Source organism: Zonotrichia leucophrys, chromosome 2 (genome assembly GCF_028769735.1).
Source record: "Zonotrichia leucophrys gambelii isolate GWCS_2022_RI chromosome 2, RI_Zleu_2.0, whole genome shotgun sequence".
Classification (NCBI taxonomy): domain Eukaryota; kingdom Metazoa; phylum Chordata; class Aves; order Passeriformes; family Passerellidae; genus Zonotrichia; species Zonotrichia leucophrys.
Genome location: NC_088171.1, coordinates 149,400,094 through 149,418,933, shown reverse-complemented (window position 1 = coordinate 149,418,933; position 18,840 = coordinate 149,400,094). Strand labels below are relative to the sequence as shown.

At 43.0% G+C, this 18,840-nt stretch overlaps 1 protein-coding gene across 3 annotated transcripts in view; it reads left to right on the top strand.

Annotated features, from left to right (window-relative positions):
* Positions 1-18,557, top strand: part of SLC45A4 (solute carrier family 45 member 4) — an 84,997-nt gene extending 66,440 nt beyond the window's left edge. For all 3 annotated transcript variants that reach the window (XM_064706745.1, XM_064706744.1, XM_064706747.1), the window contains exons 3-8: positions 6,333-6,521; positions 8,892-9,071; positions 9,182-10,257; positions 10,357-10,456; positions 11,450-11,661; positions 12,534-18,557. In XM_064706745.1, coding sequence (XP_064562815.1) covers positions 6,333-6,521; positions 8,892-9,071; positions 9,182-10,257; positions 10,357-10,456; positions 11,450-11,661; positions 12,534-12,875 — 2,099 coding nt within the window. In that variant the 3' untranslated portion in view covers positions 12,876-18,557. The remainder of the gene's footprint in view (positions 1-6,332; positions 6,522-8,891; positions 9,072-9,181; positions 10,258-10,356; positions 10,457-11,449; positions 11,662-12,533) is intronic.
* The last annotated feature ends 283 nt before the right edge of the window (positions 18,558-18,840 follow it).

Genomic DNA, 18,840 nt, shown 5'->3' with positions numbered 1-18,840 from the left:
CAAAGCTAAACTGCTTCAGTTTGCAGTGGTTCCTATAATTTTATGTATAAGATGAAAAACAGTTACCAGAATTTGAACTCTTCCACAGCTTTTTGACAAGGATTGGTTCTGCTTGGTGCACTCCTTAAAAATAGTCTAAACAAAGCAGATTGTATAAGCAATGTAGTTTTAAACAGATCAATGTAAAATATTTTTAGCAGCATGCAGTATTTTATACAAGGATGAAACTGTGGAATAGAAAGCATTTGCAGGGCACGACAGCTTCTTGTGTTCATTGAGAAATTTGTATGGTGTTTATTTAAAGTGTATAAACAAGTCTCTAGGTGATGATTTCTAACAAATGAAAATAGGACCTTAGCATCCTATTCCCATATCAGATCTTATTGTTAAGCTTATAAAGAACTATTTTTCCCCCAATAGAACTTATCAAAAAGAGATTTTGAATAGAAACTGGTGCATGGGACTTAATCTTTCTTCCATGTAACTCGTGACCTCACGCAGCCCTTAGACTGATGGTGACACAGTGAGCATTTCCTGTGAACCGTGAGCAGTGCTGGTCCCACTATTGTTGGGCACTTTTTTTGTCTGGGAAAAAACAAACCCTTATTTACTAGAAGCCAGTGTCCTGTTTGTTTGTAGCTGGCTGGGAAATGCCATATTACAAGGGTCTCAGTGGCAGTCGTCACTCCTAACAGAAGCTGTTGTTGTGTTTTGCTTTTTCTCACTGATTTGTATGAGACTTCTGAGTCTGCCTTGTGACCTGCTCCACATTCAGTTCACATTCAGCCACAAATACTAACCTTGTTTACCCAATATGTTTTTTCCCTCCTTGGTGTTTCCTCAGATTAGCTGTCAGTAAAAGACTAAATAATAAAACTCCAGTTATTATTCCTCCCCCGTGAGGCCACCAGGCTGCTTTTCCAAGTTGGTGGATGGCGGTTTGCTCTCAGAGCTGCTACCTGGCAAGGCAAGTGTGGAGGTGGAAAATTACAGAAAAAATAAAGGAACAGCATTACATTGGTAATGGGATGCAGCTGCTTTGGCCTTTGAGTCTGCATGTGTGTCTCAGCAGCCTTTGGTAAAGGCATGTGCTGCATGAAACCACTCTTGGCCATACAAAATCAGTCCCAGCTGAGCTGTGGCCTGTTCGAGGGGGACACAGCAGCTCTCAGCAGTTGGGACGTTTCACTTCTGGCTGCAAGAGGTTGTGGACAGGCTGTCAAATGGATGACAATCTCATGGCTGTGCTGCCTTGAAATCCAGTCCAAGCCAGCATCTGTGCATCTGTTGTGCACGTCAGAGCCTGGATGCTGCAGGGCTGCTGGCCCAGCACGTAACCACAGCCAAGTTTATTTAAAATACACCCCCCAGCTGAGTCCTTGCCACTGAATGGGGGCGTCACAAGGAACTTCTTGGTGTCAAAACATTCCCTCTGCCTCTGCATTTCTGCTTATTGTTGTTTTTCCTGCCTCAGCTGCCTTCTGAACTGTCTTCCCATTTTAAAATATTGCATAAAATGGTGCCATTCTGTAGGTTTGGCAGCATACACATACAGAGAAAGGAATCATTAGGATATGCAATTACCTTCCTCAACTTTCTAACACCCTTGCAGACAGAACTTCTATAAAGTTTCATATTTGGGAGCTCATTCTTTTGAGGCAGAAAACTTCTGGAAGACTTAGGGGGTGGGTTTCTGTTGTTTTAACACAGACACACACACACACAGACATACACACACAATTTCTTTAAGTACTTCAATTTTCAGCCTTTTTTTTCTTCTGCCAAATCACACAAGCCAACCTAAATATGCATATCATGTATGCAGACATTCAAGATACTAAAACCAGAACAGACTCTTTTAAGGCTAGAATAGTATTTTAGGGTTGGAGTTCTCCTTGTCTGTCTGGAATGTTCTCATTTATATAAAAATGTCTAGTACTAAAGCAAGCTACTGTTGAAATGATGAAGGTCCTGCAGACTCTGCCAGCACGAAGGGTGAATTTTAGGAAAAGCATCTGTGAGGTACCTTTTGAAGTCTCACTTCATGGGGCAGTGGAGGTCGTGCTCAGTGCCTCAGAAAGCTCTTTCCTGGAAAACTCCTGCTAGAACATGGCTGTGAGCTTTACAAAAGTCTGATTTCCCAGCAACAATGCTGAGCACAGACATCAGAGGTGACACCTAAATCTGTACAGAGAAAGAAGACACTTCTGGGCTCTAGAGCTCTTCAGAGTTTTGGTTCACTGGGCAGACTGCGTTTATCAATTACACATCTCAACTTTCACATCTAGAAAGCAAACACAAAGGGAAACTCTGGATAATTCACTTTCCTGCCCACTGATACAATGATTGCTCTGTCTGTGCATTTCTCAGGTTGAGGAGGGAATTCTCCCAACAGCAGATTAATTTTTCCCTGTACTGCTTTTAGTTTCCTTGTGTGCCTGCTTCCCCCCAGGAGTCTTCTCTAACCTCACTCAGTTGTTTTCCTCTCGAGTAACCAAAGACATTCTGATGTGACAAACTCACAGTTTACATACTTACAGTAAAGCCATACACATCACTTAATAAATGGTAACAGTTTGGAATTCTGCATAACTCTATGTAAACACACATGATGACTTTATAAACTGCTGGCTTACTCTTGGAATGCAATTTATCAGGGCCCTGCCATTTAGCTCATGCAAGCAGTGCCATGGCATGGCTTCTCCAGCAAGAGAGAAAGCAGGTTGTGCTCATGTCAGTGATTCCTGCCATCACCCAGGCTATGGGAATGGCTCGTGTTTCACTTGAAAGTTATCCCTTTCCTGTTTACTTGGGGGAGCACTCAAAGCTTTTTAGAAATTCTTCCATTTTTCTTGGCATGGGGTTATTAATTCTTGTATAGATTTTTATCGTGGCCTCTTTTTCTAAAGATAGAGATTTTGGCTGCTAATGAGTAGTTCAATAAAAAAAAAATCAAAGTGGTTTTTCTAAAAAAGAGTCTTGAAACGTAATGTTCTTGGTGTTTCAAGTGTCCTTTTTACCCTTCCATAAAAGCTACATCCATGGCTCTGTTCTGAAATCATTGAGATTCGTGTCTTCTGCAAAGTAAGCCATTTTCACTGTATATATTTAGATTTAGGCTTTTATTTATAATACTTAGATGTTAGGAAGATCACCCTTTGCCGTAAATAAAAATAAATTCTTCCCAAGAAAGCATTTCAGTCTCTCTCCTCTGACTCACACATGGAAAGATAAAACTCATTAATTTTAGTCATGCATCAAAGGTTAGGTAAAAAACCTTTTTTCCTTCCTTTTTACTGACCTGTAAAATCAAACCAGACCTTAATCTGATTTTGAGTTATTACATGCAAAGTTGATCTTGAAAGTACTTGAAGTCAAGTACTGAATGTTTTTGTAACAATTTTAGGACATTTTTATGACAGTTAGCTGTGGCTATAAAGCATAAAAAATACCTATCTGTGCAGTTTATAAATGTGCAGGTTTTACAGTTGAAGGAGAAATATTTGTAAACAGTTTTTAGTTCTATGCAGAAGTAATTTCAAATGGTTTGTGAGTTTTCCAGAACTGTTTTTTTTTGTTAACACACCACAGAGAAGTGTCATTGCAGCCTGGAGACAAAGTGGTGGCCTCAAGGACAGAGGGACAGTGAGCTGTGCCAGCCCCTGGTGTCCCTGGTTTGCACTTCCCTTGCTTGTCTCTGATCCACCAGTGTCTCCTTGTTGTTTCTGCTCACAGCCTCCATTAAAACAAATTGTTTGTCTCAATGGATGCTGGATTACTAAAAGAGAATCTTTGTGTCCATTTTACTTAAATGTGTCTATTTGATTGTTTATTCACATAAGATGTGATGAGGCTTGTTAGGCTGATGACAGAGCTCTTGCCAGCCTTCACCCCTGTGTTTATTTAAAGTCTCTGTGTGATTTACTGCAAACCATCCCAGCATCTCACAAGTGTTTACTGATGGATGAGCTCGATTGAGATGTCCCAGCTCATAACTCACAAGTCACAACATAATTCAGAAAAGAAATGTCTGCTTTCAGCACACAGCCCTCGTGCAGTGAAACACCATCAAGTTATTCCAGATGTTGGTGATCGCTGCAATGAAGATCCATGACATTGGTTAACTGCAGCTTCTCACTGTGTTTGAAACACTCTGCAGGGACTTTGGCTCACACAGTAGCAACACTGGGTGCTGAACCGCTGCTCCCAGGATGGCTCTGCAGGCTAAATGGGATGAGTATTTATATGTTGCCTTTTCTCCCTGTCCTGCAGAAGAATCATTCACCCTAAATGAATCATGCTCAGTCTTTAGTTTTACTTGCCTTGAACTAAATGTTTCCTCTTCCCCATCATTAAGCCAGCTCAGGCACTGATTAGTGTCAACATCTTGGAGCAGATGAGGTGCCAGTTAAACATGAGGTGCCTGAACCTGCTTGTGTACTTGGGAAGCTGTTGAACCTGGTGAAGTTAAAGGGAGGGTTAAAACCACAGGGGGATGGAAGTTTTCCTTCCACTTCTGCTTGAATTGCTGGCTTCCTGACTTGCATCTTTGATGAGGATATGGTGCAAATAAATGCTGCAGTCTGGAGGCACTGTGGCTTCTTGAACAAGAGCTTTAGGTCTAATATGCCAACACAGAGAGTTATGTCTCAGCTAATACTTCCATGTCAGCCAAGACATCACCAAACAGCAGGGAAAGCTAAGCAGGAGATAGTGATTTGAATCGTGATGTGAACACAGTGGCACCTGTACAAACACAGCCCTTTCCTAAAGATCTAAATTCTTTTGCAAAGGGAATCAACATTTCCATGGTCAGTACTGATGTGGAGTATTGACCTCAGTGCAGGCCTGCAGCTGCCTGTGACAAGGAAAGGTGGCTGAAGCACGATGCCATTCCCTGGGGCACAAGGGTCATGGCAAACACAGGTTGGGAACTTTCAGCAGGGGCAGGTCCCTTCCAATAACTCTGGACTCATCGGGGCAGCTGTCACTGTTAACTTGTTCATTAGCCAAAGTTGAGTCAAATCACACAGACCTTGGCCTCAGACCTGGATTTTGAATCCTGATGATGAAATTGATTATTTATGCCAAAAAATAGCTTGTTTTCCATGATATAATCTCTGTATCACCACAGAGTGTACAACACTCTTGGGAAAATCTGATCTGTCTCGTGGAAGAAGCCAGTGTTGCTAGTCAAGATTTGGTGCTACTTTTAAACAGCAGCAGATTAGACTTCCAAATTTGCATCAGAGGTTATTTTGGGCAGGGATTGGTATAATCCTGCTTGGTAATGGATGCCTCAATGTGCTGAACAGGGAGCACAAGGTACAGGTTGATCTCGCCAGCAAAGGTCAAATGCTGCTCACACTCACCAAATATGGGTTTGGATAATAAATGGTTTTCCTTCCTGGGATAAAGACACTGAGTTTTTCTGTCTTGGCATCAGTTGGACTGCAAGAAATAGATTGTTTTGTTTTTAACGTTATTCTGGAGTGTTACCTGCCCTGTGCTGACAAAGGAGCGGGAGGCAGGTCCCAGAGGAGCCAGCGTGGCTGCTGCTGTGGCCAGTCTGCCATCTGCAGGCCACTGCTCCCTGCTGGGGATGTGCAGAGCCGGGCTTGGGACCTCTTCTCTAGAAATTATTTCTAGCAAGTTGTTGCTTTCTTGTAAGTGCTATGTAGTAAATTGTAACTTGTTCCTATCTGATCCTATGAACAGTCATCTCTGTTCTTAAAGAAAGCAAAGACAGTAGGGACAAGGAAACATTGGATTTATCTAAGTTGCTGAATAATTGCTAATTGTTGTTTTTATTGTCTGTAGTTCATTTTTGTAAGTAAACATTTTTGTGCTTCGAAATAGGACATTTCATAAGGCATTCAAATTCTGTCCTTCACTCTCAATCCATTAAATCTTTAATAACCCTTTTGTGGGGCTGGTCGTAGATAAAAGCAGCACCACTATAATGTTCAATTTTGAATCTTAAAAGTTTGTTGAGCAGGGATTCAATTCTTTCTGTGTATATGACAGCCAAGCAGCTTCCAAGCACCCCAAAATCTTTGGTTTTATGTTCCACAAATCAATAGAGGACTCAGTAGCAGAAATACTCCAATTGTTACCTTTTTATTGCCCAGGTATTTGAGAGGCAAACAATCTGTGCTTTCCTTAGCTGTTTTTTAACCATTGCTAAAGAATCTTAAATGAGTTTTTAAGTTGGGAGAGAATTCACTGTAAATCAATTTACCCTTTTCAATGCTGTAACAAAACTCCGTGTATAGAGTGAGATGTTTGGTGTGTACCACATAACCTTTCCATCATTTTTGTCTTCCTTTTAGGTCTTCCTGAACAATACTACAGCCTCACCTGGTTCCTCAGCCCTATCCTGGGCCTGATCTTCACTCCGCTCATAGGTTCGGCCAGTGACCGCTGCACGCTGAGCTGGGGCCGCCGGCGGCCTTTCATCCTTGCTCTCTGCATTGGTGTCCTCTTTGGAGTTGCACTTTTCCTTAATGGCTCTGTGATAGGTAAATAACAAGGAAATGCCCTGCATGCATCCCCTGCTAATGTACCTGCTTTGAGATTTTAGTGCAGCAAGTAAAGATAATGTTCTGCAGTTGGTTTACCTCATATTTGATGTTAAAATCATGAGAAATCTCCACAACCCTGCACTTGAGCTCTGTCCATATTGCCTGTTATTATTTGAATTCAGAGTTACAGCACTGTGCTGAGCATTGTGCAATCCTAGCTGTAACTGGTATTAATAACAATGTTATTAATACAATGGTTGCCAGAATAATGTTTGCAGTCGCTGAGACGAATTTGGTCGATCCTTGACATGGGAAAATTGTAGCAACCTGTTCACAGGGAAATGTTTCCTGTTGTGATCCATTTTCCCTTTAATGCATATCTGGCAACACATCCTGTTTCCAGCATTATTTCAAAAATTATCTTTTCACTTTTTCTTGTGCTTTTCTTAGACCCAGTATTGAAAAAGTCCAGAACACAGTTAATATTTGTTTATCAAAAACTATGTGGGAAAATAATTTTTCCTGAGCCCCCATCAAAGCTGGTAAAAATAGTTTCCCTTGAACATAGTTTACTACGAATTTAATCTACAATCTCTTTGTAAATTTATTGTAGGAGAGGTGACAGCAAGTACGTTTAGGAAAATGTTTACAAAATGATTGGACTGATGCAAACAAAAGGAACTTAGCACCTAATAACATCCTCTTGGCTCTCTTTTTTGGGGTTAGATGCAGCTCTATTGTGAAAGAGGTCTACTAATTGAGGGAAATGAGTGGAATGTTACCTTGGCTCAGCCTGTTAAAGCCAGACTGGAATACCATATGATTGGCTTCAATTCTCTGCAATCTGCAGTGGACAAACTATTCAAATAGATGACATTTAGTTTATGCTTTTTTAATGTATCCAAGCAATAAATATTATTTATTTGCACTGTTATCATATGGCATGGTCCTGGGGTGATTGTATGGTTTGATATCAATTGTATTTAGTTGTCATCAATTGTGTTGAGTTGTTGTGTCTCCAAGACTTATTCCTCTTCCTCCAGATGTTTGCAGGATGTTAGGCTGGAACCCCCTTACAAGATTTTAAGTGATAAGAGCTCTCAGTTCCACACAGTAGTTTAGATCAGGAGCCATTGATACTGGCAAGCAAACCTCAGGCTCCATTTATAGGCTTATTTTGAAGCTTTTTAGTAAATCAGCACAAAATACTGTAGATTTTTCTGCTTTGCTTGCCCATCCTCAGTCTCCAGTTACTTGCAATCGTAATTGCAATTTGGGACAACAGGAGATGCTGCAAAAACTGAATCAGACCCTCATGCATAATGTGGCCTCTGGCAGTAGGAGTCAAAGGAAGGGGAACCAAGAGCACAGAGGTTGGCTAATCCCAATCATGACACAGCCCAGGAGAACACCTTACCCAGCTCCTGTTCTCTCCTGCCCTGTTCAGGTTTCCAGCAGATCTGCAGCAGTGTTGGTGTTTCTGCTGTAGAGTTCAGCTGAATGTGGAACATTTATAAATTTCTTTAGCCTTCAAAGAGCTTGGTATAAATGAGGATTCAATATGCAGGAATCGGCGCTTGAGATTTAGATGATTTTTGGTGGCTTAGCCAGTTCATCTCCTTCCACAGACATTTTAATCAGTAACACTAATGGTTTTATCAGCCTCACATGTGTAACTTCTAAATCTCTGTGATTCGAGTAATTTGTGCTTTTGTCACTGGTTCATCTCATGACAAATTATCCAGCTCTGCACTAATGCTGCCTTTCTACTCTGTAGACAAAAAGCATTTCATCTTATGCTGTCAACAGAAGCTGACTGATGCTTTTTGCAATGCAAAATACATCCATGTTGCTTCATCCTTAAAAGTTTTGCTTCTAAAAAGCGATCTAGAAAATAGGAATGAGCGATGAAGGGGTTAAATTTCACTTTATCCTGGTGTACTGTGACATTAAGCATTGTGTGAGAAGTGCTGCCAGCAGTGCAGTTACCTGTGGATGTGTCTGACAGATGAAATATGTCATTTTGGATGCTCCCTCTCCCACCATGGCTGTCTTTTATAAAAATAGCCTTCAGCATCTGAAGGAAAATACAAGGGATAAATATGAAATAATATCCAGTGCTCCCAGATGAGAGATGCTTTACAAAAATAACATTTTGATAAACGTCAGTCTTAAGAACATGAAAACTGTCTGTGTCCCAGGCCTTCCATGATGCTGTGCCAAAGAGCTGAAATTGCCATTTTGCTCCCTAAAGAAGTTTTTGCAGTGAACATGTTGGGCCACCTCTCTCTGAAGGTGTTAAGCTTGTTCTTAGGAGTTTGCCCTTTTTAAGTGAGATGCTCAGACTGCTCTCCCATTTCTCCCCAGGTCTGGCTATTGGTGATGTCCCGGACAAGCAGCCCATTGGAATTGTTCTCACGGTGCTTGGGGTGGTGGTGTTGGACTTCTGCGCCGATGCCACCGAAGGGCCAATTCGGGCCTACCTGTTGGATGTGGTGGACAGTGAAGAACAAGACATGGCCCTGAACATCCATGCATTTTCAGCTGGTATGGAGTTAGCTGAGATGTTTTGGCAGCTGTTCAGTCTTCCTGAAGACCAGGTCGTAGCTGAATTGATTATGCCTGAGCTCACTTCTCGCTTTTTTTCTGTTCCACAGGTCTTGGAGGAGCAATTGGTTATATGTTAGGAGGGTTGGACTGGACACAGACCTTCTTGGGTAGCATTTTTAAATCTCAAGAGCAAGTCCTTTTTTTCTTTGCAGCCATTATTTTCTCTGTCTCCGTTGCTCTCCACCTTTTCAGCATTGAAGAAGAGCAATATAACCCTCAGCAGGACAGGATTGATGATGAAGGAGACACACTTTCCAGTGCCAAATTCAGTGGCAGTCTCCCCCCGCTGAATCGGCTGAATGTAATTAGTGAGGAAGAGCCCTATGGAGCTTCCATGTTCCATGATGAGGTTCAGTCGGAGCATGACCTCAATATGGAGTTCCTTGAGGTGAACATTGTGAGAAGCAAGAGTGACTCAGTTCTGCACATGCCTGATGCCACATTGGAAATTGAATCGGAGCTGCTTTTCCTGCATGACATCGAACCCTCCATTTTCCAGGATGCTTCATATCCAAACACTCCCCACAACACGAGCCAGGAGATCATGAAGTCCAAGCTCAACCACCTGTCTGCTTTCCTCAGGGAGAACGAGAAGGAGGAGGAAATGTTGCTAGATAATCGTTTAAATGAAGACAAAGTCCCAAACATCAACGGCTCCCTACCAAAGGAGTTCCTCAACGGCCACGCCAGAATAGGCATGAAGCAATCCAGCACTTCCAACTCGATGCGGCGGCGCCGGCACATGTTCTACCGGCAGCCCTCCTACACCTTCTCGTACTACGGCAAGATCGGCTCCCACCGGTACCGCTTCCGCCGCGCCAACGCCATCGTGCTCATCAAGTCCTCGCGCAGCATGAACGACATCTACGACATGCAGAAACGGCAGCGGCAGCGCTGCCGGCACCGCAACCAGAGCGGCACCACCAACTCCAGCGGCGACACGGAGAGCGAGGAGGGCGAGACCGAGACCACCGTCAGGCTCTTGTGGCTCTCCATGCTGAAGATGCCCAAGGAGCTGCTCAGGCTGTGCGTCTGCCACCTCCTGACCTGGTTTTCCATCATTGCTGAAGCTGTGTTCTATACAGATTTCATGGGACAGGTCATCTTCCAGGGTGATCCCAAGGTAGGAGAGCCATTCCCATGGGCAGACCTGCTCAGAGTCCCTCGTTTCTGAGATGTGCTCAGTACAACAAAGTGGTGTTGGTGTCTGTGTCTGTTGCAGGCCCCTTCAAACTCAACTGAGCTGCACGCCTACAATGCTGGGGTTCAGATGGGATGCTGGGGGCTGGTGATTTATGCTGCTACTGCTGCTGTTTGTTCAGGTAAGAGACTGCAGTCACAAAGTGGAATGCACCTCGTGCGTGTATTTCTAAGGTAAAAGTAAATCATGGAATATTCTGAGTTAAAAGGGATCCACAAAGATCATTCAACTCCTTGCCCTCCTGAAATAGTGTTGCATCAGTTGGTATCCACCTCCTTGTTTAAGGTAAAGGATATTCTGGAAAAGCATTTATTGTGGTCATAAGGGGAAGGGCTTCTTTAAGAATCAATATTAAAAAGTTCCTCCAAATGTAGAGGTGGAAATATGAACAGATGGTTAAGTGGCATAAAGCACAAAATGAAATCAAAGGATATTCAGTGGCATTTAACAAGCCTTCAGGAAACTAAACTCAGGCTTGGTAGATTTAAGCATATGCAAGAGGGTTCTTGCAAAGACTGTTTTTAAATCAAAATTATAAATATGTATTTCTGAAAGTCATTCTGCAGATAATTTGCACTTCCAATAGACTCTGAAATTGAGAGTTTTTGCCAAAGTTAAATTCTGCCTTTTGCAGCACACAGCAGGCCATGTCTGCTCAGCTCAGTACTGTGGGGACTGGCTCTTTCTGAAGCAGGAACACATCCTGTTCCCAGTGAGACCTGGGCTGTGCCGGTCAGACAGCCCAAATACGAGCATCCACCCCCTAAACAGGATATAGGGCTGCCATGGCCACATCAATCCCCTCAAATTTTAGTGAGTAAACTGATATTTAAGGGGAAATGGCTTCAAACTGAAAGAAAGTAGGTTTAAATTGGATACTGGGAAAAAGTTCTTCGCTGTGAGGGTGGTGAGGCTCTGGCACATGTTGCCCAGAGAAGCTGTGGTTGCCTCATCCCTGAAAGTGTTCAGGGCCAGGTTGGATGGGGCTTGGAGCAACTTGGGATAGTGGAAGGTATCCCTGCCCACGGCACGAGTGGTTGCAACTGGATGGTCTTTAAGGCCCCTTCCAACTCAAACCATTCCATGATTCCTGATTTATTCTTTATCTCTGCAGCCTTGTTGCAGAAGTACTTGGACAACTACGACCTTAGCATAAAAGTGATCTACATCCTGGGCACGCTGGGCTTTTCCCTTGGCACTGCAGTGATGGCCATGTTCCCCAACGTGTACGTCACCATGATAATGATCAGCACCATGGGAATTGTCTCCATGAGCATCTCCTACTGCCCCTACGCGCTTTTGGGACAATACCATGAGATAAAACAGGTATGTGGAATATTTGGAGCATGTATGTGAATCAAGGCAGAACATCTATGTTTCTCTTAAGATCATGGTGGCAAAATAGATTTGTTAAATCCCATTATTGAAGATATCTCCTTGGCTGGGATGTGTGCCAAAGCTTGGATGGATAGTAAATAGCAGGAGCTGGTGCTGAAATCAGGAGCTGGTGCTGAAATGAGATAGTCTTGGCATTGAGTTGGCTCAGAGGGGGTCACAATTGCTTTTTCCAATGCTGAGGTATAAAACAATCTGGGTGCATATGGCAGATGAAGACAAATTAAATTATTATTGGAGTGAATATTTGCTATATATCTAGTTGTTACTCCTGTCTTGATGTGGTATGGTAGTGTTACTCAGGTTTTTCACAGTCTTAGATTTTGAACTGAGTCTGGAAATACAGCTGTAATTTTGGGGATGCATAAATTCTGCTGGAAACAAGGACAGATTTACTTCCCAACAGTGTCATTCCACTGTTCCATTTGAATTACAAACTACAGGAGGAACTTTTATTACGAGTTCCTGAATTGCGCTTGGGAGGAGGATTCCTTGTTATAATCATAGAATTAATGTTTCATGTAACAACAAATGTTTCATGGAAAGTTGTTTTTACAAAACCTAATCTTGGAGCTGATGTGGGCTAGCAGTGGCCCTGTCAATACCTGCCTCGTGCTGCAGGGTCCTGAGGAGGCTGTTGATGAGCAGATAAGGAGGCTCTTGCTCTGGAGTTGTGTCATGGTGCTGCACAAAGATGATGTGAAGCTGACCATGGGGCTGAAAAATTTGAGGAAAGTTCTGGTGTTTAAGTATTGCTTTCATCCATTGTTTTACCTCCTACTACCTTTCTTATCTTCTTGCAGTACATTCACCACAGCCCTGGGAACTCCAAGCGAGGGTTTGGCATCGACTGCGCCATCCTGTCGTGTCAGGTTTACATCTCCCAGATCCTGGTGGCCTCCGCGCTCGGCGGCGTGGTGGACATGGTCGGCACGGTCCGAGTCATCCCCATGGTGGCTTCCGTGGGATCCTTCCTGGGCTTTTTGACAGCGACTTTCTTGGTGATTTACCCGGAAGTCAACGAAGAGCCAAAGGAAGAGCCCAAGGGCCTGGGTCCTGCCGAGGGCGCGGAGAAGCCGACGGTGCTGAAGCTGACGCGCAAAGGAGCCGCGGCGGCGGAGCCGGAGGGCGAGTCAGCCGTGTGAGGCCGCCGCCGCTTGCTCACCCACATTCCAAGGAGTGCAGGTGCAGGATCAAGAACTTTTGTTGTGGTTTTTTTTTTTTTCCAGGAAAGCAAATTAGGACCTTCACTACTTGTAGCTAAAATTTGCAGAAGAAAAGGCAGTTTCATGCAAAATTGTAAATGAAATTCTGTAGTCCTTCCTCTAGGTTTGAGCAGGTCGCTCTGATGCTAATTGCTTTCTCTACAACTTAGAAATGTCATTTCTGAACACTTTTTTATTAAGAATACATTTAGATTTCAAATAAGTTTTATTAATCTGCATGAGACTCACAGTGTATACAATTAGCAGTTAGAAAAATTAAGTTTTCAGCTGTTTTTAAACTAACAGAAAATGGAAGCTATCTCGACCTATAGTCTCTTGCCATTTTTTTGTCTGAACATTTCAGATTTCACTATGCTTAGACACCAATCGATTTTTTTCACGAGCATGATATTACTGGTCTGACAGCTACGTTAATTTTAGACTTCATGTTTTTGTTAGTGCAATTACTGCAGACTCCTTTTATTTGCAATTATTTTCAAGGAAAAAAAAAAGCAATTACTGCAGTTTCTAAGAAACTGCTGTGAATTCTTTTAGTCATACTATTCACAACCACTCCCAAATCTGCTGCTTGTCAGGAGAGGGTGACACTGGGTGCTGGATGTCAGCTGTAGGTGGAAGGAGCAGCAGCTGGGAGAGGTGACCAGCACTCACAGCTTTCTTTATCACAAGTGCTGCATTTAATGAATGTCGTTGGAATACGCTGTGACAATTTTTAGCTGAGAGTTTCACGTGCTGGTGAACTCGGGGGTTTTCTCAGCATTTAAACCTGATCATCTCTGGATGAAGCTGCCATGGAGAAAGGGCATCTCTGGGGGCAGCTTTGTGGAAGGGGGCGTGCGGATTCTCTTCCATAGGGAAAGGAAGTCATTGATTAATTGCACTTTTTACAATCCTTTACCCTCCTGGCTGGGAATGCAGCAGCCAAGGTAAAGGCACGGGGTCAGTACAACAAGGAGAACCCAAGGCCTACCTCTGTCACTTTATGGCATAGTCTGGGTGCATAAAAATCTGTGTCAGAAACAGTTTTTAGGCCTTAAAATTCAAATGTTGCTGTTCCAGTCCCTGTGTTGGAGGAATTGTAGGCCAGAGCTCTTCTGAGCTGCCGTACCAATGTTGTCAGCACATCCTCCATGTCCCCTTCTGTGAGTCAGGACACAGCTGCAGTGCAAAGATACTTTTCTGGAAAGAGGTTCAAAGAGTTATGCTAACTTGATTTAAAATAGGTTTGGATGATTATCCAGCAGCCATTTAAAGCAACTTTCAAAACTTGTGTTTCACAAACTTTCGATTGTCATTTGTAACACACATTTGTGATGCTGTTGATTCATTTTGGCTTGGGCCCCCCAGGCTGCCTCAATCCATGTGCTGGACAGGCAAACACAGCACGGTGTGAGATTCCTGCTGCCTCAAACTCCTCCTCCTCCAAGACTTGCAAATGCCTGTGTCAATCATGCTGCAATCCAGGCATTCAGACAAAGAAGCTATATTTCAATATGAAAAGCAGTTTTTAATGAATTACTTGAATTGTCAATGTTTTTGAGAAATGGATGTTTGGGTGTATTTGTAGGTGGCATCTGTGGGTTTCTCTGAAGGCTTCCAGTCAATGCCTATGGCCTCTGCTGTCAAGGGTGATGATGTTTTTAGGCTGGTGACATCACAGAGCACTGAAGTACATGTAATCACACAGGACTTGAGGTTGTGTTTGTTTTTCCAAGTGTCTTGAGGAAGTCTTTCTTTTTCTATGGTGAATATTTTTTATGTAGAACATGTACTGTGAACTGTGTTCAGCCAGGGGAGCAATACTACTGAAGAGTGTGAGACCTTACTGAAGAAAGCAGTTGTGAGAAATTCTGCCGTGAATTTTATCATCTCAGTTACATTTAATATATTCTGGTGATGTTCATGTGTGAGAGACAAGTGTTGTGTTTCACCCTAGAACTGGCATTCATGTGAGTTACATGCTGAGTTACAAATTTAAAGTGGCTTTAATATTTTAGTTTTGAAGCTCCTTGAAGATTCTGCTTTTGGTTAAATAACCGCTGTCAAGTATTCCTTATTTTAATCTCTACTGCTGGAAGAGTTCTTCAACAATTTAAAATCCTGCATCTTCTGACTGGTGCCAGCCTTACCTTTTCCCCAAGGGTTCCATGGACCAGCATGGATCAAATCTCCATTACTCCACATTGCACTTTGTAAGCCAAGATCTCTTTCACTGCACCGTCACACTGACCAAGTAGCTGCAGAGAGGGTGGAGAGGCTGAAGCTCCCTCTGACTTCAGATCCCACAGAGGGAACATGAAACCATTTTAGGAGTGAGCTCACCCATGTTTATGGAGCCTTCTCAGCCAGGGAAGGGCAAGGACAGAGGAAGGACCTTTCATTTGGAACCCAGAGGCTTCAAGCAAAGGCAGGGCAGGGCCAGTTTTGTCACAGACAGCATTTGGCATGGCTTCATTTCTAAGAACTGGATGTTAAAATCTGTGTTTGCAGTTGTTTCTGGGGCTCATAGCACAGGAATATGCACACTGCCACAGCAGGAAGCTGATTTCACTCCCTGGTAAAGGCAAAGGAAATAATTATTCATTGTAAATGTGCTGAAGTTTTTTGTAGTGTTGCCAGAAGAATTAATGTGGGGAGCCCCAGCCAAAGCATCTCCTCCTGTCCTTGGGCCAGCCTGGCAAACCCCCATGCTGGCTTCACCCAGTGAGGTGTCCCAAGGGCTTTTCCTTGGATGTGAAAGTCATCTTTTAGCCCCAGCACTGCTCAGTGTGGAGTGGGCAATGATTTATTTCGTCATCTGTCCCTTACTTTATCTTTTCATACAGAAATGATGTTTTCTTTTGGCCATAATTAAAGTAGTACAGTTTCATGTGTTTGTTGCAGAGCTTGTGGAAAGAGAAGTTTTAGGTGGCTTTTTTCATTATTCCTGGTGACAAGTAACATCTTTTGTTTTGTTTGTATTCCTGTCTAGTTGAAGGACCATCAGTGTAGTAGGACAAAGGTTTAGGAGTTCAATTCTGTGTTGTTCAATACTATAAACAATTTTAACATGTTCTGCTGCAGTGATGTGTGACACAAGGCACTGCTGGGGTCAATCAGCTGCACATCTTGAGATGTTTGCTGTGAGACCAGAGGAGCTTTAACTTTCACCCCTCAGAAAGGTGCAGTGTGGGTTTGGCCCTGTTGGGTTGTTCCAGTCCAGTGAGATCTGTGCTGTTTGTGGACAGCAATTTCAGACTCCAGAAGCAATAATTTCTAAGTTTCTCTTAGTTTCTCTTCCTGCTGGTTGGTTGACTTTCATAGAGATTTATTGCCTAAATAGGCTTTTAATACCACAAATATGGTGTTTTGCTGGTGCTGGCTATGAGTAGCTGTGGAAAGATGGGGGTTGTTCATCACCAGGAGGGAGGAGGCCAGTAAATCCAGTGGAGGTTTGTGCTCTTGAAACACACAGTGTCCTTTTCCCTTTCATTTGGAGCCTTTTTCTAGGCTCTGAAATATTCCCAGCACATCAATGCCAATGCTGGCACTCAGACCCAGGATGGAACAGGCTGCATGAGGTTTTCCTCATAGGCAAGGACTGAGTCCTTCTTAAACCTCTCCCACCTCATCTGAACCCCCCAGCACTTGGACTGGCAGCAGAACCACGGTGCTTTTTGCCAGGTACCTCATTAAAACCTGGTTTCCATCATTAAGAACATGGTCCAGGATCAGCTTGGCTTCCTCCAGCATCCAGCATGAAAAGCAGGATTTTCCTGGCTGCCAGACCTCACAGCCATGCAGGTGAGGTCACATCTATGAGTAAAGGCAGAGAGGGTCACACTGCTCCTGGAAGAGCTGGGACATCTGGGCAGAGGGAAGCACAGGAGCAGGTGCTGAGATTTGGGGGTTTTTGGGATGTGTGTGTGTGTCTGTACCTCTGTGTTTGTGCATTTCCAGACACACTGCTCGGGCCAAAATACCTTTGAGGGTTGTGTGTTGCTGTCTCTGTACTCCACAATGTTTTCAACTGAGTTCTTCCAGGTTTCCCTCATCCTAGTCTGATGCAAGAAAAGCTCAGCTATAAATATGTATCCTGTTTAAATGAACAAATGAACTCCTGCATGATATTCCAAGCACATGTAGCAGCTTCAGCATCTGAAGTGTCTGTGGTGAAAGAGAAGTTTGTTTTCTTTGCAGCTGTTTTGTCCTCGTTTCCTTTGAATAGGCCAAATAAATGTAATGGACACCAAATATTGCACAGAAATGTTATGGATGACTGTGTGGAAGAAATACCAAATTTTATTTTTCTTTGCAGAAACTTTATGGTTCCAGAGAGTTCTTTAGCTGTTTTCCTTCCTTAAATGACAAAGCTGAACATTTGTAAAGCACGTCACAAAATGGTCATTTGGAAAAATGGAGCTACCCAAAGCTTTTTCTCTTTGTCATGTTGCATCCAAAGGAGCTGCAGCAGCTCAAACACCAACTGGGGTTTGAATTTGAGGCTCAGCAGTTCAGAAACTGCCTTAGAAAACAAAAAAAAGGCTCAATTCCTTTTCCTGGCATGGCACTCACACCCAGTGATCTGCTCATTGAGGTGTTCCAGGTTTTCCTGTCGTTTAAATTAAAATCACATCCTGGAAAACCAGTTTGGTTTGGTTCCTCAACCTGAGCAGCTTCACCTGAATTTCCACCTCAGCTTCCCTCACCCCTGGGAGTACCAGGGGTGCCCAGGAGGGACAAACACATCCCCCACCAAAAGAGAGAATCTGCTTTAATTAAAGGGCTTTTGATGCCCTTGCAACCTGCTAAAATTTTAGGAAAAATGCAGAGCATGGTTCAATTTGACCTTCTCTGGCACATTTATTCTTAAATTTGGAAGTTTGGGGTGAAGCTCTGGAAGCATTTAATCAAACTTAGTGTCACCTTATTTACTGTGTACTTACTCAGTCCTTAGCAACAGCCAAATTGTAATAACTTACCCCAAAATCCGGACTTTTCTCTCAACAAATTGGCAGTTCCCAATGTGAATTTGTTTTGCCTGATGTAACATGAACACTAAGCCCTTGAAGTAGCCAAATGACCAGCTTATTTTAAATGCCTCGTATTACTAGAAAGCTGCATATAGGCATCTCATAGCGGGGAAAAAATTTAAAAAAGAAAAAAAAAGAAAAAAAGAGAATATTTAGTTCCTTTGTGAACTGGCCATATGACAACTACTTTTTTATCAACTTATTAAGTTGGGGCACTATAATAGCTCTTGCTGAGTTTAGCAATGTTTATAAGCATGTGTTAAACACATAATGTTGTTTTATGAGGAAAAAGGGATAAAGAAAAGTGATGTCACAGATGAATGTTTGAGTGCGTAGATGGCATAATGTATGTATGATTTTTATTTCTACACTGTTGAGCTTATTTTCTGTTTAAAGGTTAAACAAATTGTTGCATGACAACTGTTTTATTGTGTTCTGCACTTTCTGTTCTTTTTTTGTATAATCTTGATTTTTTTTTTCATTTATGCATAGAAAAGAAAAAAATCAGTTTAGAAATATTCTCCTCCACGAGACATTGTGTTTCAATCTGTTGTTCCGAAGTTCGATCTTAATAAACATTTCAGTAAGAGTTGGTGGCTCGTGTGCCTGTGGTGTCTGTAGGGAAGGTGAGCAAAGGGACACCTGGTCCTGAGCTGTGCAAGGCAAATAACACTCACCTGCACCCCAGAGCTTCAGAGTATTTCCAAAAATGCTGCAGCCAAACATTGCCTGGCCAGAGTGCAGGTGTTGCAATTCAGAGATGGTTCTGAACTCACCTGACATTGCAGGGTTCAGGTGCAACCCAGGAGACAGCACAGGGAGCAAAGTGGGGATCCCTGGGGCAGGGGGGTGTCCCCAGCTCCAGGCTCTGC